The sequence below is a fragment of the Oncorhynchus keta genome, chromosome 7 (assembly GCF_023373465.1).
Source record: "Oncorhynchus keta strain PuntledgeMale-10-30-2019 chromosome 7, Oket_V2, whole genome shotgun sequence".
Lineage (NCBI taxonomy): Eukaryota > Metazoa > Chordata > Actinopteri > Salmoniformes > Salmonidae > Oncorhynchus > Oncorhynchus keta.
The window spans coordinates 10,857,247-10,884,669 of record NC_068427.1 but is presented as its reverse complement, the minus strand read 5'-3'; the positions used below and the strand labels follow the sequence as shown (position 1 = coordinate 10,884,669).

Sequence of the window (27,423 nt, the reverse complement as noted above, 5' to 3'; positions counted from 1 at the left end):
TACTCACCAAATATGGAGTTTCCTTGAGCAACTGTCGTCATTTACTGACGTCACACCTGGTATGTACTTCCAAAAAAGGTTCAAATAACATTTTACGAGCAATCGAGAGAGACAATTTGTCTGGAAATAATCTGTATTGTTTCTGACCAAGTGTGCATGTGCCAAATTCCCCTCAGCACCTCCAATAAACTGAATTACTGCCACTCACATCTCGGCTGATCTATCAGCAGTACAGAATCCCCAAAAAGCACTGATTTTTATCACCTACAACATTGTATGAATCTCGTATGAACCTGTTTGACATGCGTTACATGGACTGTAATAATATTTAATGTAAGTGAACTTTACTTTTCATCAGCCAACAACATGAGTAGATCTAACAAACAGCAAGAGCTCTAGCCTATGTCAATCTACTGTCCGGCTTAGTACAGTCAATCTATTCTATTCTGTGTGAGAATTAAATATGCCAAACATAGTTTGGGACAGTTGTGGGATGCGATAGATCCCAAATTAATACAAACACTAGCATCAAACTTTTTTACGCAATGTGGCTGACATAACAGATCAGAACGTTTAGCTTAAAATGTTGATCAACTATTAGGCTATTTCCTCATAAGCGCAGCTATCGCACACTGTAGTAGGCTATAAGCGCAAATGTTCCATTCACAGGGAAACACCATTGTCAAAAGTGACCACGTGATTATGCATGTAATGCTTTTATTATCAAGGTGCACTTTTATGGTAAATTATCTTCTCTAAACTTGAAACTCGCGGGCTGCTTATATATGCCAGTTAGGCTCTACACCCCTTGAAAAGTGTGCTTAATTTTAAGTTATTTGGCTACATTAGTTGTGATAAAAACATTATCAAAACATATAGGCCTATGGGCTAGGCTACATGAGATGTGCGACTATGATTTGAAAAAGTTGCAAAAGGCATTGTTTCTTTCCTTACGCTGGGCATCATTCACAAGTGATAATATATAATTAACAAATGATAAGATAATATTGTCACCCATCAGACTTGTTTTGATTTATATTGGACCATTATCATACACTTATCTCGAAACAAAAATACATGTAATCTATGCACTTAAATAGCGAATGGAGGACACTTTTCCCGTGGTTCGTTTTCATTCCAGCCAGGTAGGCTTTACTCCTTTTGTAAAGACAAGCAATGTGCTTAATATTAGGAATATGTAAATATAGTTGGCCTAGCCTATAGAACGCTGATCGAATCCTCTCTTTAATAGAGGCCATCACTCTGTTTTCTCGCGCAATTGGGCTCTCATGAAGTGTTTGATTCGATTTTTGATTCGATTTACATTGATGTCAGAGTGATTAGAGGGACAATAGAGTGCTGAGTACCATGCAGTTGGCAAGTTGTCCGGACCTCTGGCAGTCTCTATGGGGGTGCCACAGGGTTCAATTCTTGGACCGACTCTCTTCTCTGTATACATCAATGATGTCGCTCTTGCTGCTGGTGATTCTCTGATCCACCTCTACGCAGACGACACCATTTTGTATACTTCTGGCCCTTCTTTGGACACTGTGTTAACAACCCTCCAGGCAAGCTTCAATGCCATACAACTCTCCTTCCGTGGCCTCCAATTGCTCTTAGATACAAGTAAAACTAAATGCATGCTCTTCAACCGATCGTTGCCTGCACCTGCCCGTCTGTCCAACATCACTACTCTGGATGGCTCTGACTTAGAATACGTGGACAACTACAAATACCTAGGTGTCTGGTTAGACTGTAAACTCTACTTCCAGACCCACATCAAACATCTCCAATCGAAAGTTAAATCTAGAATTGGCTTCCTATTTCACAACAAAGCATCCTTCACTCATGTTGCCAAACATACCCTTGTAAAACTGACCATCCTACCAATCCTCGACTTCGGCGATGTCGTTTACAAAATAGCCTCCAATATTCTACTCAACAAATTGGATACAGTCCATCACAGTGCCATCCGTTTTGCCACCAAAGACCCATATACTACCCACCATTGCGACCTGTACGCTCTCGTTGGCTGTCCCTTGCTTCATACTCGTCGCCAAACCCACTGGCTCCATGTCATCTACAAGACCCTGCTAGGTAAAGTCCCCCCTTATCTCAGCTCGCTGGTCACCATAGCATCACCCTCCTGTAGCACACGCTCCAGCAGGTATATCTCACTGGTCACCCCCAAAACCAATTCTTTCTTTGGCTGCCTCTCCTTCCAGTTCTCTGCTGCCAATGACTGGAACAACCGACAAAAATCTCTGAAACTGGAAACACTTATCTCCCTCACTAGCTTTAAGCACCAGCTGTCAGAGCAGCTCACAGATTACTGCACCTGTACATAGCCCACCTATAATTTAGCTTTCCCTACTGTATTTAATTTATTTTGCTCCTTTGCACCCCATTATTTTTATTTCTACTTTGCATATTTCTTCCACTGCAAATCTACCATTCCAGTGTTTTACTTGCTATATTGTATTTACTTTGCCACCATGGCCTTTTTTTTGCCTTTACCTCCCTTATCTCGCCTCATTTGCTCACATCGTATATAGACTTGTTTCTACTGTATTATTGACTGTATGTTTGTTTTACACCATGTGTAACTCTGTGTCATTGTATGTGTCAAACTGCTTTGCTTTATCTTGGCCAGGTCACAATTGTAAATGAGAACTTGTTCTCAACTTGCCTACCTGGTTAAATAAAGGTGAAATAAAAATTAAAGTTGCTAATGACCATCGGCAGTATCAGCTTGGAGATGTCTAATTACCGTGACTAAACGGTCACATGGAATTTGACTGCCTTCATGACTTGTGACCACAGGTGTGGCGGTAATAGTCACCGCAACAGCCCTAGGTGACAGCAGTAAATTATAGTAGTTGCTCAGGGAAACTCCATATTTGGTGAGTAAGAATGTATTTTGACAAAACGCTTGAAGAGCTGTCTAATCAAACCAATTATAAAAGTTGACAAGTTATCATACCTATTCACAGGGTTGGTAAACTCTGGAGATCTCTTTGGTGTTTAGAGTTAAGCAAATCAGCCTTTTAATTTCATTGCACCTTTTATGTGTGGAATGATCTACAATACACTTTAAAATTCGAGGAATTGGTGCCTCTAAAGCATTTGATTGTGTTACTGAAGAATGTCTGTTTTTTTATGGTTTGGTATATTTTCCATATTGTTGTGTATATAAATGTGTAGTTTATTGTAAACTCAGTTTATTGTAAACTCAGCAAAAAAAGAAGTGTCCTCTCACTGTCAACTGCGTGTATTTTCAGCAAACTTAACATGTGTAAATATGTGTATGAACATAACAAGATTCAACAACTGAGAAAAACTGAACAAGTTCCACAGACATGTGACTAACAGAAATTGAATAATGTGTCTCAAAACAAAGACTGGGTCAAAATCAAAAGTAACAGTGCAGTCCTTGTGCCTCCTTGTGGTATGCCTAAGCCACGTTCACGCAGATGAGCAGAGACCCTGGGCATCTTTAAAACATTTTTTGTAAACCTTTATTTAACTAGGCAAGTCAGTTAAGAACAAATTCTTATTTTCAATGACAGCCTAGGAACAGTGGGTTAACTGCCTGTTCAGGGGCAGAACGACAGATTTGTACCGTGTCAGGTCGGGGGTTTGAACTTGCAACCTTGCGGTTACTAGTCTAACGCTCTAACCACTAGGCTACCCTGCCGCCCCAATCTCCTCATGGACTGCACCAGATTTGCCAGTTCTCACTGTGAGATGTTACCCACTCTTCCATCAAGGCACGTGCAAGTTCCCGGACATTTCTGTGGAGAATGGCCCAAGCCCTCACCCTCCAATCCAACAGGTCCCAGACATGCTCAATGGGATTGAGATCCGGGCTCTTCGCTGGCCATGGCTCCAGAGTACAGGCCTTGGTATAACGTTCATTCCTTCGACGATAAACACGAATCCGACCATCACCCCTGGTGAGACAAACTGCTACTCGTCAGTGTAGAGCACTTTTTGTCAGTCCTGTCTGGTCCAGCGACGGTGGGTTTGTGCCCATAGGCAACGTAGTTGTCTTACTGCAGGCCTACAAGCCCTCATTTCATCCTCTCTCAGCTTATTGCGGACAGTCTGAGCACTGATGGAGGGATTGTGCGTTCCTGGTGTAACTCGGGCTGTTGTTGCCATCCTGTACCTGTCCCACAGGTGTGATGTTCGGATGTACCGATCCTGTACAGGTGTTGTTACACGTGGTCTGCCGCTGCGAGGACCATCAGCTGTCCGTCCTGTCTCCCTGTAGCGCTGTCTTAGGCGTTTCACAGTACAGACATTGCATTATATTGCCCTGGCCACATCTGCAGTCCTTGTGCCTCCTTGTAGCATGCCTAAGTCACATTCACGCAGATGAGCAGGGACCCTGGGCATCTTTCTTTTGGTGTTTTTCAGAGTCAGTAGAAAGGCCTTTAGTGTCCTAAGTTTTCATTACTGTGACCTTAATTGCCTTAATGACCGTTCCACAGGTGCATGTTCATTAATTGTTTATGGTTCATTGAACATGCATGGGAAACAGTGATTTAAACCCTTTACAATGATCTGTGAACATATGTGGATTTTTACGAATTATCTGTGAAAGACAGGTTCCTGAAAAAGGGATGTTTCTTTTTTGCTGAGTTTATTTTGATGTGTATTGTGGTGTTATACAGGGCTTCTCTTGGAAAAGAGACCATGGTCTCAGCATTGACTCCCTGTCAAAATAAAGGTTAAATACAAAAAACATATGGGAAAATGAATGGTTTCTAACTGGGCTAGAGGAGATTTGTCATTCATTTTTCTCCTCCTCTGTCCAGATACTGGTTCAGTTAACCATGTAACTTATTATGTGACTTGTTTAGTACATTTGTACTGCTGAACCTAGACTTTCCATAACAAAGGGGTTGAATACTTAATGGCTCAAGACATTACAGCTTTTCATTTTTTTTATTAATCTGTAAGAAATTCTCATAACATAAATCCACTTTGTCATTGAGGTAGATCAGTGACACAATCTAATTGAATCCATTTTAAATTCAGTCTAACACAAAATGTGTGAAAAAATCAAGGTGGTTGAATACTTTCTGAAGGCACTGTTAGTTTGCTTTGGATGAATGTTATCTGGAGTGGAGTAGCTCAAATGAATACAATTTGTGTCTCAGACATTCAAAGTGCTTCGGGGACAAGATCATTTCAATCTTAAATTGGAGAAAAGTCAAAGAAAAACAACTTTATTTTTTTTACCACTTAAAACATCTTGTTAAATGGAGCATCACATCCTTACACTCCAGGTTTCTCCCTCCAGTAAATGGTTGAGTGATTTATGGAAGCTACATTTCAGTCTGTGTGTTGCTTTCGACAGCAGCCAGCTGTTTAACTATATGCACTAAGAGCTGCAAGCTGTCAAATAAACCTTCCACCTGTCAACTCTGATGTATCAAGACCACAGAGATTTTTGTCTTTGTTAGACGCTCGAGGGTACAAGCTTGTGTTGTGTTAATGAAGCACATTCAGGTCATAATTTTTGTTAACTAATAAAATGATCTCTTCCGCAGCCTGGAGTGGACACAACTGGTAAGGCTTGAATCGGTTTATGTTTTATTTAAAAAATATATATATATTTAGAAAAAGCTTTTATGTTGTCTTAGTGATTTTATGAATTCTAATTATTGTTTTTTTTTTTCCAGTCACTGCTGCGCCTGGGACAGTTGTAAGTACAGCTTCATTTCTCTGGATAAGTTAATTTCATGTAATGATCTCTAGCAGTATCTAAATGACCGACCCTGCTATGTGTAATGTTCAACAGGGTACCACAAATGGCACGCCACAGGATGACCAACCGAAGAAGGTTAGTGAACATTTTTAAGTGGAAGCCTTTACTAACCACAGATGGCCCATTGTTTTCTGTGCAAAGATGTAGACTTAATTTAATTTTGTTATAGCCTTAGATGGAAAACATTTCTTGGGGGGGGGGTGAAAAACTGCTTGATTTAATGGTTTGAAATCTAGTACTTTCCATGCAAATGTAGCATTTGTATCACAGAGCCCTTTATTTACCTGTTGCAAGTGTTGTTGAGTGGTGAAGGCAACGTGTGGTTGTCATCCTCAGAAGTCTGTGTGGACAGAACACAAGTCCATGGATGGGAAGACCTACTACTACAACACCGAGACCAAGCAGTCTTCCTGGGAGAAGCCTGATGACTTGAAATCTCCTGCAGAAGTAAGGCCTCACAAATGGAACCCCCGTACCCATCCCTCCACGCACACTATGGCTGTGTCCTAAATGGCATCCTGTTCCCTTTATAGTAAATAAATATAAATATAGTTCATTACTTCCCTTCATAGTGCACCTGTAAGTAAAGGCTTGTAAAAAAAAATATTGTGCTATGTAAGGAATAGGGTACGATTTGGAACGCAAATACTATTCCTCCCCAACTTTCTTCATCGTTAACAGTAGAGGCCATTCCCAGACTCTAGCCACCAGCACAATTTGTGGAGCGTGTCTAGACCATACCTGGGTTCAAATATGTGTATTTGTTATTTAAATACTTTTTTTCTGCGAATTTTTGTATTTTCAAATACACAGCCCAATGCAAGTACTTTTATTCAAGTATTTCAATGGTTATTTGTTATATATAGTTTTGAAAGTATTGAAAGTATTTTCAAATATCTGAATACTTGTTTTGAAATGTATTGAAAAGTCATTGAAATACCTGATAGTAATTGAACCCAAGTCTGGTAGAGAAGCCATATTTTTGCTTTGTGCTTTGCAGCAAATGCTGTCAAAATGCCCATGGAAGGAGTATAAATCAGACAATGGCAAGGCGTACTACTACAACTCCCAGACTAAGGAGTCCCGGTGGACCAAACCCAAAGAGCTTGAAGATCTAGAAGGTGAGCCTGTGCATTGATGATCCTTTTATAATCTACTGTGAAGGACCAGGGATCGCATTTACTCATCCTTTAGACCAGTGTAAATAGCAGGGGGTCTTCAGACAAAAACAACTACTGGTAATCATGGATCAGTCTCATCCCTTTGCATGAATTCATCTTTGCACTATTTATTCATAGACATGAAATGTGTTCCTCAAAGTTTCCTGCGAGACATTGTTAACAGGTGTATATCCTCTCTTTTAGCCATGATAAAAGCCGAGGAGAATGGGTAAGAGCTGCTTATTGTTACAACTACTCTACAGTAGGGTTGGGCGATATTATGATGGCATCATATACCGATGATGATTGACAGCCATCGTCGATGGTGACAACATTGTGATGTCACAAACGATGGTTTAGCCTTTGAATCGGAATGGAGTCGGGGCAGTGCCCGACATGCAAAATGGCCAATTCCCTTTTTCCCATAGCCTACATTTTCAATAAATATGTGGTAGGTAGACTATTAACCTCTTACCACCTACGCAAGAATCATGTGAAACAGTATGGAGTGTCTACGAATGAGACCCCAAAAAGTAGTCGAGTGCTCAAAACAAACCCCGACTCAGACGTTGCAAGAGGCTTTTGCCCGTGGCACACCACATGGCAAAGAATCGTGAAGATGGAAGGAGATAACAGCTGTGGTTAAAACTTAGCAGAGACATGGGGGTTTCGTGAGTTGGTGCTAACACTTGACCCAAGGTACCAAATGCAAAAATACCTTTTTAATTGTTGAGTATAATTCAAAATGTAATAAGAAATATGCCTTTACGTGTGGTCATTTTATATAAACTATTTATTCATTGAATTTACAGAATGTGTATATCGTGATATGTATCGTTATCGGGGTATGAAATGACCTATACCGGGATATGAGATTTTGGCCAGCCCCAATCCCCATTCGCTTTTGCGATAGCAGCAGCAACTCTTCCTGGTGTCCACATACAACCTAAAACATGAAATAATACAGAATATTAATAGAAAAGAACAGCTCAAGGTTGGAACTTTATAGATGTCAAACGTCACACACAGCCTACAAATCAATAGATATATACACACACACACAATATCTAGGTCAAATAGGGGAGTTGTGAGGTGTTGCTTTATCTGTTTTTTGAAACCAGGTTTGCTGTTCGCTTGAGCAATCTGAGATGGGAGTTCCATGCAAGCATGGGTTTGTATAATACTGTATGTTTTTTTTTTTAAATTGAATTTGTCCTGTATTCGGGGACTGTGAAAAGACCCCTGGTGGGGTAAGTGGGTGTCAGTGCTGTGTGTAAGTTCATTATCCAAACAGTTTGGAATTTTCTACACTGATATTTATTTATAAAAAGAAGTGATGCGACCAGTCTCTCCTCTACTTTCTTTTAGCCAAGAGAGACTGGCATGCGTAGTATTGATATTAACCCTCAGATAACAGTGAAGAGCAAGACATGCCGCTTTGTTCTGGGCTAACTGCAGTTTTACTAGGTCCTCCTTTGCAGCACCTGACTTCAACAAGTTATACTTAGACAATATTAGAAATATTTATTCATGTCCTTGAATTGCGCAACAGGCATTACATAAGCTCCTGCAGCAGAGCTTTCAATAAGCGGGAATACAAAATAAATTAATCATGAGTCTGTGTCAGTTGTCTCACAAGCAATAGTGTACTTAACAAATTGTGCAGTAATATCAAAGCCAACATCAATCAGATACAAAAATGGCTTTATAAAACTTGAAAAGGGAATGAATAAGCCCATTATCCTTATGCCTTTTTATATCAAATTGTAAAAATCCTAAAGTAATGTATGTATGAAAATAACCAAACAGTGCAAATAAGAATGTAAGTACATTATTTACCTAAGGAGGTGAATGTATCAAACCAGTTGGCGTGATAAGTGTCTTGTTATTGTGCACTCTCCTCTAACATTAGCAATTTTTTTACTGTAAATTGGGCAGCACAGTTAGATTTACAAGAATTTAAGCTTTCTGCCCATATGAGACATGTCTATGACCTGGAATGTTTTCTGTTACTTACAACTATCATGCTAATCACATCAGCACACTTTAGCTCAACCATCCCGGTATAAGATCACCGATCCCGTGGAGGTTAAAAATAGGCTATAATTAAAACTAAATTAAAAGTACAATGAGGAACCATTTACACCACCTTTCAAAAATTTGAGGTCACTTAGAAATGTTGTTGTTTTTGTCCCAAAAAAACCTCATTGATCAGAAATAGTGTGGACATTGTTAATGTTGTAAATTACTATTATAGAATATCGAAGGACAGCATCCCGGAGTCACCTCTTTACTGTTGACATGCAGGTACTATTTAATGAAGCTGCCAGTTTAGGACTTGTCCTCTTGCTCATTTGTGCACCGGGGCCTCCCACTCCTCTTTCTATTCTGGTAGAGGCAGTTTGTGCTGTTCTGTGAAGGGAGTAGTACACAGCGTTGCACGAGATCTTCAGTTTCTTGGCAATTTCTCGCATGGAAAAGCCTTCATTTCTCAGAACAAGGATAGACTGACGAGTTTCAGAAGATAGTTCTTTGTTTCTGGCCATTTTGAGCCTGTTATCGAACCCACAAAGGCTGATGCTCCAGATACTCATCTAGTCTAAAGAAGGCCAGTTTTATTGCTTCTTTAACCAGGACAACAGTTTCAGCTGTGCTAACGTAATTGCAAAACGTTTTTCTAATGATCAATTAGCCTTTTAAAATGATCAACTTGGATTAGCTAACATAACGTCCTGTTGGAACACAGGAGTGATGGTTGCTGATAATGGACCTCTGTATGCCTATGTAAATATTCCATAAAAAATCTGCCATTTCCCACTAGAATAGTCACTTACAACATTAACAATGTCTACACTGTATTTCTGATCAATGTTATTTTAATGGACACAAAATGTGCTTTTATTTAAAAAACAAGGCCATTTGTAAGTGACCCCAAACTTTTAGTTTTTTTTATAACCTGTCTTAGGCCTACCTAAAGACCTGGGAGTAGAGTGACAGTATTTCCTGCTGTACTGAAAACGCGTTCAGACGTAGTGCTTGTTGCACAGCTGCATATGTATTATGGGCGACGTTGGCCAGGACTGGAAAGCAATCCTCATTTCCTCTCCACCATTCTAGGTGGGTCATCGTTTCCTCCGATGGCATCTTCAGTGAGGTAGGCTGGGAGCTCTGCTCTGTACCGCTATTGTGTACTCGGTGTGACTGAGCGCAACTTTCTTTTACCAAGGAAAACAACATAACTAGTGTTTATTCTTAACAGGGATTTAATAATGTTGTTTATGGCTTTTGTAACTATGTAAATTATAATAATTACATACAGCTTAGCCTAAGAACTAAATCATAACCAATGTGTGTCACTACAGTCCAGATATTGCGTCCTTCCCGCGACTTGACCCCTCCGTCCTCCCACCCGCCGCAGAACTTGTAAATAACTATAAGCTATGTGCCAAATAAATCATCTCCAACTCAGGGCTTCAGCTATGCATTTGGTTTGCTATCTTGCTAGTAAAGTGGTTAGCTTGCAAGATCAAACTTCTTGGTTACAGCAGAGACAGTCCATCCCCCTCTGGATTTTGTGGGGGGTGGAAATAGCGCCCCTTGTGTGCTGCCTGTAATACCGTCTACCCGGTGTGGTACAGGAACGGTATGAACATCTGGATACCGCCCAACCCTACTCTACAGACTTTGCCAAAGCCATTTGACCTTTTATATTACCTAAAATAAAAAATCTTTGTAGATGACGGAGCACATTAACTTAATCAAATGATCAAAAACATTTCCTTTTGATCTGTTATTTATAGTTCTATTAGAATGGAATTGCCTAATTATTGTGACATTTGAAGAGGCACTCCTGTTATAATTAAAAGTATCATGGGGAAATCACTATCAAGGTCCTCTATCACTAACGTAACTGATTGCAGGACATCGGAGGTAGGCGCTCCTTGCGCTGTAATCGCCCCCACCCTTCAGCCTGACAGTGCTGCTGTCATGGCGACCATGATGATGGAAATGCCGGTCATGATGCCGATTACAACAGTTTTGGAGGAACAGATGTCCCAGGTGCCCATGCATGTAGCGGAGGTCAGCGCTGAGGCGCCTGTGAACTCCACAGAAGAAGCGGTCGGCATGGAGGCCTCAGCCAGGTACTACAGACAGCCCATTTTCCCCCCAGATATAATAGAGAAGCCCGCAACATGGGCTTTACAATGAACTCACCAGGAATCTCACTCGACTGTAGTAAAGGCACCGACCCTAATGTACAAACCTATGGTAAACATCAGTTTCTCCTGTCAGTGGGGCGACCTATATTATCAGAACACATGCCTTCAGTGCCAGGGGCTGCTCTAGTGGTATGGGGAAATATGTGTTCCATGGGTGGCACACAACCACTTGACCAGTCCCTGGCACTGACGGTATGTGCTGTTCAACCATTCACTTTCTGTACATTTTCCCTTTACCTATCTCCCAATCTCATATTTTAGTCTATATCTGCCAATAAAACTTCAAAATACCCAGAAAAATTTGTCTCTAAAAAAAGAACACGCACCATCGGACTACCAAAAACCTTGGTGCCGTTTTTATCTGAGGACCTTATTCATATTTTTCTTCCTTTCTCTTTCTCCTTTTAGTAATGACGCTTCGAAGGATGAGAGGCCAGAGCTGGTGAAGAAAACGTACAAGTGGAACACGAAAGAAGAGGCCAAGCAGGCCTTTAAAGAGCTCCTGAAGGAGAAGGTGAGGATTCATTCCATAGCTCTCCTGCTGCTCAGTTGGGACTCCTGCATGTGTCATCCCAATGATTATTGGAATTTACAATCTGAACATTACATCTCGCTCATAAAGGCAGTGTGTCAATGAAGCTTGTGCGAGCTGGAACACCTCATAGTGCAGGAGCCTAGCTCCTGTTTCTGTAGCGTGAGGCAGCTTTATGTCCAGGGGTTGTACTTGTACAGGACACTAGTCTATCTCCTTAATGCTGAGTGCTTAATGCTGAGTCTTTTGGTTTGACTTGGCCAGGGATTGAACTCACAACCTTCCAATCTCAGGGCAGACACTAACCACATGGCCACTGAGTCAGTTGCAGCTCTCCTAGCTAGCCAACAAAATGAACCTCAAACACACACTTTTGTCTGAGAACCACTTTCATCCGGTTTGATAATAAGGTGCTCGTAGTGCTGTAAGGACTCCACCTAAAGATTGTTTACCAATATGGCCCTCCTGGACTGAATCAGTCTCGCCTCATCGTGAGCACTCTCAGGTTTTAGCATGATTGCTAATCCTCACCGCGCCTCCTGTTGCTGTGGCAGTGGATGTGTTGTTTTTGACCGAGGAGGTGGCTCAGCACAGCTATATTTAGGTGTTTTTAATTTGGTGCACAAAGCTCTCCTCTGAGATTGCTTTCACCGTTTCCCTGCGAGATCTTAATGACTCCGTCTTTATGATTAGCGTTATTGGATGAAGGCACGGGCCTGGATTAAGACAGCGGAGAGTGGCATGCTCCACTGGGTTAGAATAACTCTGGTTGTGTCTCAAATAGCAGCCTGTTCCCTGTAGAGTGCGCTACTTTTGACAAGTGCACTTTGTAGGGAACAGGGTGCCATTTGGGACATGGACTGTGACAAGGCAAATGCATGCCCAGAAATCATCTGTTCATAATGGATGAATGAGTCGCTCTACTGGAGAAAGGCAGGCAAAAAGGCCACTTACGTAAGCTATCTCTCTGGCATTTCTTTAAATTATTGGTACTCAACCCCTCTTAACCCTGCATCTATTAGTAATTAAAGATGGACTATGCAGAAATCGCTCTGCCATTTCCTGGTTACTAAAATTGTAATTTCAGTTTATATGACAAAACAAGCAAGTATAGTATAGAAAATCATTGTACCATCTAAACCACCAAAATATATTTTCCATAACAAAAATATTATGTCTTTAGTTGTTTGAAGCTGGTGTATAAAAGTGAAAGACTATATAAAAAAAAACTTAAGAACTGGAATCATAGATATATCACACAGAACAGACCTATCACTTACTTCTTAGACTTGGTTTCAATGAGAGTTACAGATCTGACTCAGATTTATATGTGAATTTGGCCCAAAAGTTCCATATTGCAGTTTGAAGAAAATGTATGGCCTTGGCTGGAACAAGCCAGAGAATCTCAGCACCAAGTTACATATTTTAAATAGGCTACACATGTTCCCATAAATGGCAGAACTGGGTTAAAATACATATACACTGCTCAAAAAAATAAAGGGAACACTAAAATAACATCCTAGATCTGAATGAATGAAATATTCTTATTAAATACTGTTTTCTTTACTTAGTTGAATGTGCTGACAACAAAATCACACACTTATCAATGGAAATCAAATTTATCAACCCATGGAGGTCTGGATTTGGAGTCTCACTCAAAATTAAAGTGGAAAACCACACTACAGGCTGATCCAACTTTGATGTAATGTCCTTAAAACAAGTCAAAATGAGGCTCAGTAGTGTGTGTGGCCTTCACGTGCCTGTATGACCTCCCTAGAATGCCTGGGCATGCTCCTGACGAGGTGGCAGATGGTCTCCTGAGGGATCTCCTCCCAGACCTGGACTAAAGCATCCGCCAACTCCTGGACAGTCTGTGGTGCAACGTGGCGTTGGTGGATGGAGCGAGACATGATGTCCCAGATGTGCTCAATTGATTCAGTTCTGGGGAACGGGCGGGCCAGTCCATAGCATCAATGCCTTCCTCTTGCAGGAACTGCTGACACACCCCAGCCACATGAGGTCTAGCATTGTCTTGCATTAGGAGGAACCCAGGGCCAACCACACCAGCATATGGTCTCACAAGGGGTCTGAGGATCTCATCTCGGTACCTAATGGCAGTCAGGCTACCTCTGGCGAGCACATGGAGGGCTGTGCAGCCCCCCAAAGAAATGCCACCCCACACCATGACTGACCCACCCACCGCCAAACCGGTCATGCTTGAGGATGTTTCAGGCAGCAGAATGTTCTCCACAGCGTCTCCAGACTGTCACATGTGCTCAGTGTGAACCTGCTTTCATCTCTGAAGAGCACAGGGCGCCAGTGGCGAATTTGCCAATCTTGGTGTTCTCTGGCAAATGCCAAACGTCCTGCACGGTGTTGGGCTGTAAGCACAACCCCCACCTGTGGACGTCGGGCCCTCATACCACCCTCATGGAGTCTGTTTCTGACCGTTTGAGCAGACACATGCACATTTGTGGTCTGCTGGAGGTCATTTTGCAGGGCTCTGGCAGTGCTCCTCCTGCTCCTCCTTGCACAAAGGCGGAGGTAGCGGTCCTGCTGCTGGGTTGTTGCCCTCCTACGGCCTCCTCCACGTCTCCTGATGTACTGGCCTGTCTCCTGGTAGCGCCTCCATGCTCTGGACACTACGCTGACAGACACAGCAAACCTTCTTGCCACAGCTCATATTGATGTGCTATCCTGGATGAGCTGCACTACCTGAGCCACTTGTGTGGGTTTTAGACTCCGTCTCATGCTACCACTAGAGTGAAAGCACTGCCAGCATTCAAAAGTGACCAAAAAATCAGCCAGGAAGCATAGGAACTGAGAAGTGGTCTGTGGTTATCACCTGCAGAACCACTCCTTTATTGGGGGTGTCTTGCTAATTGCCTATAATTTCCACCTGTTGTCCATTCTATTTGCACAACAGCATGTGAAATTTATTGTCAATCAGTGTTGCTTCCTAAGTGGACAGTTTGATTTCACAGAAGTGTCATTGACTTGGAGTTACATTATGTTGTTTAAGTGTTCCCTTTATTTTTTTGAGCAGTGTATATTTGAGTATCTGGTTTTTAAAACACAGCCCAAAACAAGTACTTTTTATTTGAATGGTTATTTGTAATAACCAAATACACTGACTCAAGTACAAATACATACATTTAACCCAGGTATTTGAAAATACTGCCATACTTACAAGTTAATTTAACTAGTTGTAATGTCACAAGTACAATGATGAAATGCCTACATTGAAAGACTACCTGTCTTTTTAAATAAAATATATTTGAATACTTCCTTTGAATATATTTTAAAGTAATTGAGATATTTGAAACAGTATTTGAACCCAGGTCTGGTACATGAGTGCATACATTGAATACATAGGCTACTCCCAGCACAATGTATTGTTTGCTGTTGATGGTGACATAAGCTGCCCTCATACACAGCTTTGCTACATATGAGCTGTAATGCAGATTGTACAGCTGAGGTAATTTGAGTGTAAACTCTTAACGCTAAATATCCTCTTTTTAAAATTTCAGGGCGTTTCATCCAATGCATCTTGGGAACAAGCCATGAAAATGATCATCAATGACCCACGCTACAGGTACCCACCCACCTTTGCATTTCTGATTATGCTTATGTCGTACATGAATATTCAATTACTTTTCTAACCAACTGTTTGACATGTATTTTTTTCTTCCCTCCACAATGAAGTGCCCTGCCCAAATTAAGCGAGAAAAAGCAGGCCTTCAATGCTTACAAGGTGCAGACAGAGAAAGAGGAGAAGGAGGAGGCCAGACTCAAATACAAGGAGTCCAAGGAAACGTATCAGAGATTTTTGGAGAATCACGAGAAAATGACATCTACCACCAGATACAAGTAAGTGTCTTTCTTGGCGTAGTCAAGGTGTCCCAAATGCCACCCTATTCTTTAATAATATAGTGCACTAGGGCCAGTAAGAATAGGCTGCCGTTTAAGCCTCAGACTTTATATGTCTTCGTTTCTGTCACTGATATGTGGTTCCTGGAGTTGCCAATATGTGGCACTATTGAGATAATCAATGACACCACGCAGACTTGATCCAAGTGAGTTACTGGCTCGTGTCACCGGAGCACCGACAATATGCCCCCACTTAATCATCGACCTCTCTATGGTCTAGTGTTTGTGGTCAGTCCATATTCCATATCTAGCCATACCAGATGTATTGTTTGCGGATGAGTGTACACTAATAGTACACATCCTGAATAAATCACAGGCAGATTGGTTTATGAACTTCCCCCAACCCTAAAATGAAACGTTGCTTTATCAGATAGATTTTAGGATTTTGACTTCCCCTGCATTTGAATCCACCACATTCATTACCATGCAGTCTCCCTGTCTCTGTGTGTGTGTGTGTGTACCTCTTTGTCTGGGTGTGAACTGTAAAAGTCACTGACATGGCTCAAGGGAAAGTGATCGGCTGGTGACCTTGACAACCAGCCAGTTTGGAGGCCACTGTTGTCGTGGCGACTCCATGTTTGTGTGCTGGGCTGGCCTAGAATGAACAGCTGTGAGGGGGGGTGTGTGACATCAAGGTTGTCTGTTGATTTGTATTGTTTTAGAACACACTCATCCTAGAAATACTACTTCTCCGCTGGCCTCACTGCTAGTATGGAGATCATGTACTTGATTTGGTTTACTTACGTCATGAGGTATTTTAAACACGTTTCTTCTCATGTTAAAGTTAAAAGTGAACGAGTCTTTCTTGGACCATGTGCAATCGCAGCAGTGCTTTGAGCCGGGCAAGATCAGAAGTGATGATTATAGCTTGTGTAATGCTGCCCCCTTGTGGAATGGTCATTTGGATTCCCGATTATAAAAAAACAAGTGTTTTTCTAAATTTTTTCCCAACCTATTCCCTCCTGATTCTGGGAACTTTGGGATTTTCACACCCATGTTTGTCATGCATGTCATATTTGTTCATGACTGTGATTTTGTGTGTGTGTGTGTGTGAACCAGGAAAGCAGAGCAGATGTTTGCAGAGCTGGACGTGTGGAGCACCGTCCCAGAGAGAGACCGACTGGAGATCTATGAAGATGTCCTATTCTACCTGGCCAAGAAGGAGAAGGTCCGTGTTACTGGCTGCCTCTCAAACGGCATCCTGTTCCCTATATAGTCCACTACAGGACCTTTGCTGTCTGAAGAACATAGTAATACTATAAGGATATTATGTAGCGTTGCAAAATTGCAGTAACTGAAATTTGACAACCCTACCATTCTGTCAGTGTGTGGACCTCCGCCTAACTAACGTCTGTTCCATCCTTGTCCTGTGTGTGTGTGTGGTACAGGAGCAAGCCAAGCAGCTGAGGAAGAGGAACTGGGAGGCGCTGAAGAACATCCTGGACAACATGGCCAACGTGACCTACCGTACCACCTGGTCCGAGGCCCAGCAGTACCTGCTGGACAACCCCACCTTCGCAGAGGACGAGGAGCTCCAGAGTACGCAGCACGCCGTCATTCATACTGGGTTGCGTCCCAAATGGCACCCTATTCCCTACATGGGGCACTACTTCTGAGCTGCCCTCTATAGGGCTCTGGTCAATTGTAGTGCTCTGTGTGGGGAATAGGGTGCGATTTGGGATAGATCCTTACTCCGAGCTCTGCGTTCATATAACTAGAGCAGCACCGTTACATCTCCGTCATTAAGCTTGAATGTGTGAACGACTGAACAGGCTGAGTAGCTGCAGTCGCTGGCTGACTGCCCTGTCCAGTCAGGTGATGTGGTTTGCACCAGTGTAGCTGTGTGGGTAAAAGAGTGACTCCGTTTGATGTGAGTGCTCTGTTGACGCTCTTCTGCCTGTCTTCTCTTCTCTCTCTCCTCGATCTCCATGTTTGGCTCAGACATGGACAAGGAGGATGCTCTGATTTGTTTCGAGGAGCACATCCGCGCGCTGGAGAAGGAGGAGGAGGACGAGAAGCAGAAGACTTTGCTGAGGGAGAGGAGGAGACAGCGTAAGAACAGAGAGTCCTTCCAGGTGAGAAAGACGGGCGTCCTACCCCACCGTCTAGCATTTTGGAAACATTGTGTAGACCGTAGACAATCCTGATACAAAATGGCAAGTGCAAACCGAGCCCTTTGGTGTCACCGAGAGTCACACTTTCTGAGTTTGGAGATATATATAAAAACACATTTCCAGGTCACACTTGCGTGTAAATTACACACGTGTGTGTAATATGACAAATTACCCCCACCCCCCAAAAATGTAACGCATAATAATACTAACCCAGACTGGACAGTCAGGGGTTTGACTGTAACAATGTACTGGAAAAGTACAGGAATATAGGAGAGAATGTTTTGTGTGTAAATCCCTCTTGGTGACAAGTGACATTGGTCATTTCAGTTGATTTGCTGAGCTCAGCTGTGTTGTTGTCGTCCCCCCCCAGAAATTCCTGGACGAGCTCCATGACCACGGTCAACTCCACTCCATGTCTGCCTGGATGGAGATGTACCCCACCGTCAGCTCAGACATCCGCTTCGCCAACATGCTGGGCCAGCCAGGTAACGGCCGCGCTCTCTGCATGCACACAGATGCACTCGTCACGTACTCTCACCCACTCACACGTTCCAAGCCACTGCGTTAATAATGTCAAATCGTCCTTCTGTTGCTCTGGTTCTTTAAACTCTCTGGTGTTGTCATAACCATGTGTTGTCGGAGCTCGTCTTGAATAACATGTGCATGTTAGTTTATGGTGTCTATTCTGCAGGCTCCACTCCCCTCGATCTGTTCAAGTTCTATGTGGAAGACCTGAAGGCTCGCTACCACGACGAGAAGAGGATCATTAAGGATATCCTGAAGGTGGGAGATGTTATTTACTGCCACCTAGGGGTCGAGACTCAAATGGCACCCTATTCCCTGCCCTACGTTTGAACTATATTTTGCGTTTTTCCCTGTTTAGTGTACTACTTTTGAGTACCTAGAGTAGGGTGCCATTTGGGATGCATTGAAATCTACTTTACAGTGTCTCTTGTCTGGTAACCACGTTTGATTCATGTGCATTTCATGAACTTACTTTCTTGTCACTTTGTTTCCTCCCGTAGGACAAAAACTTCCTGGTGGAGGTCAACACTAGCTTTGAAGACTTTGGCTCTGTGATCAGCTCAGACAAGAGAGCCATGACGCTGGACGCAGGCAACATCAAGCTGGCCTTCAACAGTGTAAGAGTGCTGCCATTTAGACCTGGCTTGTGTCCCAAATAACACCCTAGATAGTGCAATACTTTGGACCAGACACATATGAGCCCTGGTCAAAAAGTAATTCACCAAATAGGGTGCCATTTGGGATGCTGATCATTTCACTGACCCCGCTGTGCCTCTAACCCTCGTGCCCTCCCTCTCGCCTTCTGTAGTTGCTGGAGAAGGCAGAGGCTCGGGAGAGGGAGCGGGAGAAGGAGGAGGCCAGGAAGATGAAGAGGAAAGAGGCTACCTTTAAGAGCATGTTGAAGCAGGCCACCCCGGCCCTGGAACCAGAGGCCACCTGGGAGGGGGTATGAAATTATATTACCCTTAAACCACAGGGGTCAAACTCATTCCATGGAGGGCCGAGTGGCCGCGGGTTTTTGCTCCTCCCTTGCACTTGATTGATTGAATTAAGGTCACTAGTTAGTATAGAATGCCTCTCGTCTGGTTGTCTAGGTCTTAATTGAAAGGAAAAACCAAAAACCTGCAGACACTAGGCCCTCCATGGAATGAGTTTGACACCGCTGCCTTACACACACACATTGGTGTTAGGGGCTACTATCTGGCACCTGATTTGATAATCATGCAAATAGTCAAAAGCAAACCATTTTATTTTCTGACTTCCTATGGTCTCTTTGGATGTCGTAGGTCCGAGAAAGGTTCCTCAAAGAATCTGCGTTCGAAGACGTGACTCTGGAGTCTGAGAGGAAAAGGATATTCAAAGACTTCATGCATGTCTTGGAGGTAAGATTAATTTAAAACTTGTTAAGCCTATGGGTTCCCCTACAGGAACGACACCCCCCTCTCGTTCAGCTGAAACAGTGGTGCAGGGAATGCAAAAATATTCTTAGAAATATTTCACCTCCACACATTAACAAGTCCAATACCTCAAATGAAAGAAACACCGTGTTCATCTACCCAGCGTGTCAGATTTTTTAAAATGTTTTACGGCGAAAACACAGCATATATTTATGTTAGACCACCACCAAAACAAAGAAAAAATGTGGCCATTTTGTACAACAAAAGCAGGATTTAAAAAAAAATCATTCATTAATAACAGTTAAAACTTAAGGATAGGGGGCAGTATTTCCCCTTTGGATGAATTGCGTGCCCATAGTGAACTGCATCAAAATCTGTCCTAAATTGCTAATATATGCATATTATAATTAATATTGGATAGAAAACACTGAAGTTTCTAAAAACTGTTTGAATTATGTCTGTGAGTATAACAGAACTCACAGGGCAGGCAATCTTGCAAACTAGTTTTGAAATCCTGAAAGTTGGGGCAACTTTGATGTCATCGCCCCTCCCTTCCCAACAAGTTATGGATCTGGAAACACTTCCTATGTCTTCCACTAGATGTCCTCATTCAGTAGAAAGTGTAATGGAGCATTTGCTGTGAACTTTGACCTAATGGGAAGGAAAGTACTAAAGTGTCGCAAAAGATTCAGGTGCTTGAAGGCGTGTATGCGTTGGAGTGCTTCGTCTGTTCCAATCAGCCCCAGATGAACTAGGATGGCCCGGTTGGAATGCTATTCGATTTGTATGATTATAACATCCTGAAGATTGATTCTGCACTTAGTTTGACCAGTTTTGTCGACCTGTAAAATGTCATTTGGAAGTTTTGATGCAAAATTATCCTGGACCAGAAGTCATTTTTTGGGCATTTGAGCTGAAAGTGGTAGCAAATGCTGCTACATGGACACTAGAATTGAACATTATGAAACAAAATGATTGATTGTTGAACTAGGACTCCTTGCACTACATTCTGATGGAAGATCATCAAAGGTAAGGGAATATTTATGTTGTAATTTTGTATTTCTGTTGACTCCAACATAGCGGAGAAATATTGTTACGTCTGAGCGCCGTCTCAGATTATTGTAATGTTAGGCTTTTTCCGTAACGTTAAAAAAAAATGTGACACAGCGGTTGCATTAAGAACCAATGTATCTTTTTAATTATATGTAGAACATGTATCTTTAGTCAAAGTTTATGATGAGTATTTCTGTTATCTGGCGTAGCTTTCTACAATTCCTCCAGACATTTTGGAGAATTTTCTGAACATGGCGTCAATGTAATCTGAGATTTATGGATATAAAATGCATATTATCGAACAAAACAAATGTACTGTGTAACATGTCATATGACTGTCATCTGATGAAGATTTTCAAGAGGCTGCTGTCCCTGTACAGGGATCAACATCAGCGGAAATTTCAGAGTGACAACTAATAGTACTCGATACAACTCAAACTTTCATTAAAACGCATGCAGGGTACTCAATTAAAGCTACACTCGTTGTGAATCTAGCCAACATGTCAGAATTTTAAAATGCTTTTCGGCGAAAGCATGAGAAGCTATTATCTGATAGCATGCAACCCCCGAAATACCCAAAGGGGACGTAAACAAAATAATTAGCGTAGCCGGCGCTACACAAAACGCATAAATAAAATATAAAACATTCATTACCTTTGATGAACTTCTTTGTTGGCACTCCTATATGTCCCATAAACATCACAATTGGGTATTTTTTTCGATTAAATCCGTCCATGTATACCCAAAATGTCCATTTATGAAGTCAGTCTGATCCAGGAAAAAAATGCTTTCCTAAACGCAACGTCATTTTTTAAAGTTGCCTATAAACTTTGACAAAACATTTCAAACTACTTTTGTAATCCAACTTTAGGTATTAGTAAACGTTAATAATCGATCAAATTGATCACGGGGGGATCTGTATTCAATAGCAGCAAGTCTTGAAGTCATGGTCCATATTCTCCCTTTCATAACTTCCTCCAGTGTACTCGACGACAGGAAGTGCCTATTTCTCGTTTGACCACGGATTAACTTCAACCCAATTGCCAAGACTGGCGACATCGTGTGGAAGCTGTAGGAACTGTAAACTGGACGCTATCTATTTTCCCTTGCCATAGACAATTCAGAGATTGGCGGAGTGATATTTTTTGTGTGGTTTTTGTGAACAGTTTTCCTTGGGATTTTGCCTCCTACACACGTTCTGTTATAGTCACAGACATGATTTAACCAGTTTTATAAACTTCAGAGTGTTTTCTATCCACACATACTAATCATATGCATATACTATATTCCTGGCATGACTAGCAGGACGTTGAAATTTTGCGCGATTTTTAACAAAAAGCTGCTAAAATTCTCTTCTCTTTAAGAGGTTTTTAACCTTTCTAGGGCAGGCGTTCCGCTAGCGGAACCCCTCGACAACATTCCGCTGAAAAGGCAGCGCGCGAAATTCAAAAATATTTTTTGAAATATGGAACTTTCACACATTAACAAGTCCAATACAGCAAATTAAAGATAAATAAAAAGATAAGATACAATTGTTATTCACAGAATTAAAGATAGACTTCTCCTTAATGTAACCGCTGTGTCAGATTAAAAAAAAAAAAAAAACTTTACGGAAAAAACAATCTGAGAACGGCGCTCCGAGCCCAATCCAGCCAGAGAAATATCTGCCATTTTGGAGACAACAGAAGTTAGAAATAACACAAATATTCACTTACCTTTGATCTTCATCAGATGGCACTCCCAGGAATCCCAGTTCGACAAATGACTGATTTGTTCCATAAAGTTTATCATTTATTTATCATTTAAGTCCAAATAGCCACTTGTTGTTAGCGTGTTCAGCCCAGTAATCCATCTTCATGAGGCGTGAGCACTTCGTCTAGACAAAAACTCAAAAGGTTCCGTTACAGGTCGTAGAAACAAGTCAACCGATGTATTGAATCAATCTTTAGGATGTTTTTAACATAAAACATCAATAATGTTCCAACTGGAGAATTCCTATGTCTGAAGAAAAGCACTGGAATGAGAGCCAACTCTCTCGTGACCGCGTGTCATGAGACCAAGGCTCCCTGCCAGACCACTGACTCAGGTCTCATGGGAGCCCCTCCTTTATAGTAGAATCCTCATTCAAGTTTCTGAAGACGGTTGCCATCTAGTGGAAGCCGTCGGAAGTGCAACTTGACTCCATAGACACTTAGGTAGGTCAAGCTTTGAAAAACTACAAACGTCAGATTTCCCACTTCCTGGTTGGATTTTTCTCAGGTTTTCGCCTGCCATATGAGTTCTGTTATACTCAGACATCATTCAAACAGTTTTCCATGCATTTATTAGCATCTGGGACTGAGTAGGAGGCAGTTTACTCTGGGCACGCTATTCATCCAAAAGTGAAAATGCTGCCCCCTATCCCACAAAGGTTTTTAAACTCTGTGGGGGGAAAAGTATCCAAGAATGTGTGTAATCATGTGAAATCATCAGGACATACTATACACCAACCTGACTGCTGTTTCTTCTCCTCACAGCACGAGTGCCAGCATCATCACTCCAAGACCAAGAAACATTCCAAGAAGTCCAAGAAGCACCACCGGAAGCGCTCCCGCTCCCGGTCTCGATCGCGATCGGTCAGTATGCCCCGTCACCGCACAGGCCAAGCCCCCTCTATGGCCCAATTCCAAATCAACACATAGACCCACCCTATACACTTGTGGAGATATTTTGTTTTGTGACCAAATGTTTATTTATTTAGTCATTTCTTAATTTGGGGGGGTTACAGGTACAATATACAAATTCATATAATTACATACTCAGTTTCCGAAGTCAGTATCTGTATCAGCATGGCACCTGACCAGACAAACCTCCCTCCTACTCACACCCTTCTCTCTGCAGGGCTCGGAGTCTGATGGTGAAGACGATTATCACAACAAGAAGAAGAAGCGCTCACAGTCCAAGTCCCCGTCCGAGCGTTCCTCCAGCGGTGAATCTGGTCAGTGGTTTTCACGTTGATAATACTTTTACGTTTAGGCATTTTCTCATCACATTTACATGGAAGAAATGTGTGGCGGCCATTTTCTGACATCCCTGTCCGTTTGGTCAACAGAGAGAAGTTATAAGAAGTCCAAGAAGCACAAGAAGAAGGGAAAGAAGAGGCGTCACAAGTCGGTAGGTTCTCAAGACTGGACTGTATTTTTGGAGGAATGATTGGGTCACTCGGGGAAAGAAAGTGGAGCGCAATGGCTGACCATGTGCTGGGTATTGTGACCTTTCAGCAGTCTCCTGAATCTGAAGGCGAACGAAAAGATAAAGGAAGAGAGAGGGACAGCAAGCGTGAGAAGGACCAGGAGAAGGAGAAAGAGAGCGACAAGTCCCGGGGGAAGAGTCGCTCTGACTCCAAGCAGAAGTCTCCTAAAAGGAAATCTACCAAGGAGGAGGTGAGTCGTCCCATTCCGGTCACTGAACCCAGCCTGGGCTTTTAAAGCTTAAAAAAAACAATACACCATTCCAGTAAACACCACATGTACTGCTATTGAAGCGTTTTGGCTCATCCTGGGTGCAGAGGTCATATTTTGTACTATCCTCCTAGTGCATCCCAAATGTCACACGAGTCACTATGTAGACTCCCCTACATATGTATGTGGACAGTGAAGCTAAAACTTTTAATTTTGGATTTAAGATAGTACAGAATGTCACTTTATTTGAGGGTATTTTCCATTTAGAAATGTAAAGCACTTTATGTATCTAGTCACCCCCACCACCATTTGAGGGTGTCAAGTATATTTACTATTGTATTAACCCTTGGCGTACAATGGTCACGCCCCTCCGGAAATCAAATGAACTTAATACAAAAATCTGTGTTAATGTTTTCTTTTTTTGTCTCAATCATCACAATTGCTGATATCGCCCTTCCACATCTGTGGTGAAAGGTAACAGAGCTAGAACAGTGTTTGTCAGACCAAGAGACATCCCAAAAATCTATTGTCTCACGAAAACATCTGTGGTGTCCAAATGGTTTACACACTGGCATTGGCATTTACCCTTTACCCCTAGGACGCCAACAAGACTCGTCTGAAGGTACCGGTTTTTAAAAAATGATGGAAGTATATAATAGCTAAATGATCCTTTGTATGACCATCTTAAAACAATTCCATGTTAGTTTAGAACCGCCTACCTCTCCCATGGGTTATACAGGGCTCAGACTAGAGGGTTAAAGTAGTCAAAAAATGTTATTATTTGGTCTCATATTCCTAGCACCCAATGACTACATCAAGCTTGTGACTATGAACTCATTGGATGCATTTGTAGTTTGTTTTGGATTATGTTGTGCCCAATAGAAATGAATGGTATTTGTGGTGGTCACTTTTATTGTAAATAAATGTTTCTGAACACTTCTACATGATTATGGATAGTCATGAATGAATCGTGAGTAATGAGTGAGAAAGTTGGAGGCATGTATTGTCCCCTCTCTCTTTCCATAAGCATGAAAAGGGGAATGTAAGAAGCATGAAAAGGGGAATGTAAAGAAGCACATGTAGCCTATCATTTCAATAGGCTACATGTCATATTAAACAGGAGAAAACTCTAAATAGGTCAGGAGCCAGACAGGGAGCCTTAGAAGGAACGATAATTAATCATTTAGGCTATATTATTTTAAGGTTATAGCCTACAAAGAAATCCATTGAAGCATTTGCAAGTGCGACACAATAGGCTGGTAAGAACCTAAAAGCGCACAGCATTTAAACAACATTTTGTTGTATTAAATCGTGCATATAGGCTGTGACTTACAATACTTTTATTTCATTTGTCGAAATTGGAGCAGGCGAAGGCCGACGCTCCTGCCTTTTGGGAATCCCGCTCGGTGTTCCATTCAAATTGGGCACGCTCTGCTCCTCGCTTCGCTCCCCTCACATACGCTGGTGTGCCACGGTACATTTTCTTAACAATAAACAGGCTCATTGTATTCGAACAAAGGGTATGTCATCATGTAGCTCTACATCAAACATAGTGGTCATAAACTGTATATGACATGATTTTTATGATGTGGAAATGCGAAGTGCAGATTTGGACTCACGGGTGTTCCGCTTTCTTGTCTGACATCAAAGCGGTATTTATTATAATCCTCAACGTCTCATCTGTCCAAATACATAGTCCTCGTAATTTACAGCATTTCTCTCACTCAGACATAAAAACATTTGTTAAAGTTAGCCAATTACTGGGAGGGACGGAGGCCACTTTCTGTTGCGCGCAGTGCTGAAGTTCAGAACAGCTGTCAGTGAAAACCCATACAGAGCTGTGAAGCGCAGAGCCAGAGCTCTGACATTTATTTTTTATGTAACCAGGTAGGCCAGTTGAGAACAAGTTCTCATTTACAACTGCGACCTGGCCAAGATAAAGCAAAGCAGTGCGACAAAAACAACAAAACAGAGTTACAAACGTACAGTCAATAACACAATAGAAAAATCTATGTACAGGAGTAGGGAGGTAACGCAATAAATAGGCCATAGGTGAAATAATTTAGCATTAACACTGGAGTGATAGATGTGCAAGTAGAGATACTGGGGTGCAAAAGAGCAAGAGGATAAATAACTAAATGGGGATGAGGTAGTTGGGTGTGCTATTTACAGATTGTCTGTGTACAGGTATAGCGTATTACTGTACAACCACTGTTCCAATTAGTGCCCATATTTGGTATTTTCAACCTGTATACAGGTGTGACGGTCTACTTACTACACTTCAAGTGAATTTCTCAAAATACTTATGACACCTTAAGGGGGACTAGATGCTTAGTGCTTTAATTTCTAAACAGATAAATGTGACATTCCATCGCCTCATAAGTATTGTTGGAAAATGTGGGTTTTGATGTCTTTCTGTAGGGTGGCTGGGACACATCAGGCAGCGAGCTGAGTGAAGGAGAGCTGGAGAAGAGGAGGAGGACTCTACTAGAACAGCTGGATGCTCCTTAATGTTCTGTTTCTCCTCATGCTCTCTTTCTTCACTTCATCCAACAAGCATTCCCCTTAGTGCTTCCTTTTCAGCGTAATGCCACACATGCTTGGACAGGTGCTGCAAAATTCTGGTAAATTTCCCCCAAATCCCGGGTTTTCAGGAATTCCCATTTGGGAGATTCTCCTAATTCCTGGAGAGTTTACCAGAATTTTGCAACCCTACTTTGACTGTATGTAAACTATGGGAATGAATCCGCTGCACAAGAATGCTGGGTACATATTTTCTTTGTTTCCTTACCTAATGGGAACAGGCTGAGTTGACTGCTTTATCAGAGTAAGGTCTACTGTGTTGAAATGTTGCCTTTGATAATATCCTTTCTCTTTGTAATTTGTTAGTCATTCGTAGAAGTTTTTCTTTGCTACTAGTTTGATATCTAAATGGATTAAAAGCACATCTTAACATTGCTCTTCACAGTGACTTTGCCCTGCAGTTCGCAGTACATTTTCTTAGTTTGAGTCCCAAATGCCACCCTATTCCCATTATAATGCACTACTTTTGACCAGGGACCATGGTCAAAAGTACTGCACTATATAGGGAAGTAGTTATTCACCGTTTGTCCCAAAGTCTGTTTGAAGAATCCATGTTCTGTACATTTGATTAAAAAAACAAACAGGTGAAACGAGACATTTTAAAATTAATCTTACGTCTAGGATTGGTTGGAGGAATTGAAAGTCCTTGTGACCTGATCTATAAATGTAATAAAATAGTTGACATGGATT

The 27,423-nt window shown here is 41.9% G+C and overlaps 1 protein-coding gene across 4 annotated transcripts in view; it reads left to right on the top strand.

Annotated features, from left to right (window-relative positions):
- The window catches only part of LOC118385972 (pre-mRNA-processing factor 40 homolog A-like), a 41,161-nt gene extending 14,054 nt beyond the window's left edge, over positions 1–27,107 (top strand). For 2 of the 4 annotated variants that reach the window (XM_035773259.2, XM_035773262.2), the window contains 23 exons: positions 5,562–5,580; positions 5,694–5,716; positions 5,813–5,854; positions 6,116–6,226; positions 6,780–6,900; positions 7,144–7,168; positions 10,860–11,081; positions 11,568–11,673; positions 15,222–15,286; positions 15,397–15,561; positions 16,681–16,789; positions 17,010–17,160; positions 17,563–17,696; positions 18,106–18,220; positions 18,406–18,518; positions 18,761–18,877; positions 19,069–19,206; positions 19,547–19,642; positions 23,227–23,325; positions 23,591–23,687; positions 23,802–23,863; positions 23,971–24,132; positions 26,572–27,107. In XM_035773259.2, the coding sequence (XP_035629152.1) occupies positions 5,562–5,580; positions 5,694–5,716; positions 5,813–5,854; positions 6,116–6,226; positions 6,780–6,900; positions 7,144–7,168; positions 10,860–11,081; positions 11,568–11,673; positions 15,222–15,286; positions 15,397–15,561; positions 16,681–16,789; positions 17,010–17,160; positions 17,563–17,696; positions 18,106–18,220; positions 18,406–18,518; positions 18,761–18,877; positions 19,069–19,206; positions 19,547–19,642; positions 23,227–23,325; positions 23,591–23,687; positions 23,802–23,863; positions 23,971–24,132; positions 26,572–26,661 (2,382 nt within the window). In that variant the 3' untranslated portion in view covers positions 26,662–27,107. The remainder of the gene's footprint in view (positions 1–5,561; positions 5,581–5,693; positions 5,717–5,812; positions 5,855–6,115; positions 6,227–6,779; positions 6,901–7,143; positions 7,169–10,859; positions 11,082–11,567; positions 11,674–15,221; positions 15,287–15,396; positions 15,562–16,680; positions 16,790–17,009; positions 17,161–17,562; positions 17,697–18,105; positions 18,221–18,405; positions 18,519–18,760; positions 18,878–19,068; positions 19,207–19,546; positions 19,643–23,226; positions 23,326–23,590; positions 23,688–23,801; positions 23,864–23,970; positions 24,133–26,571) is intronic. The other 2 variants (XM_035773260.2, XM_035773261.2) reach the window with 2 other exon arrangements.
- The last annotated feature ends 316 nt before the right edge of the window (positions 27,108–27,423 follow it).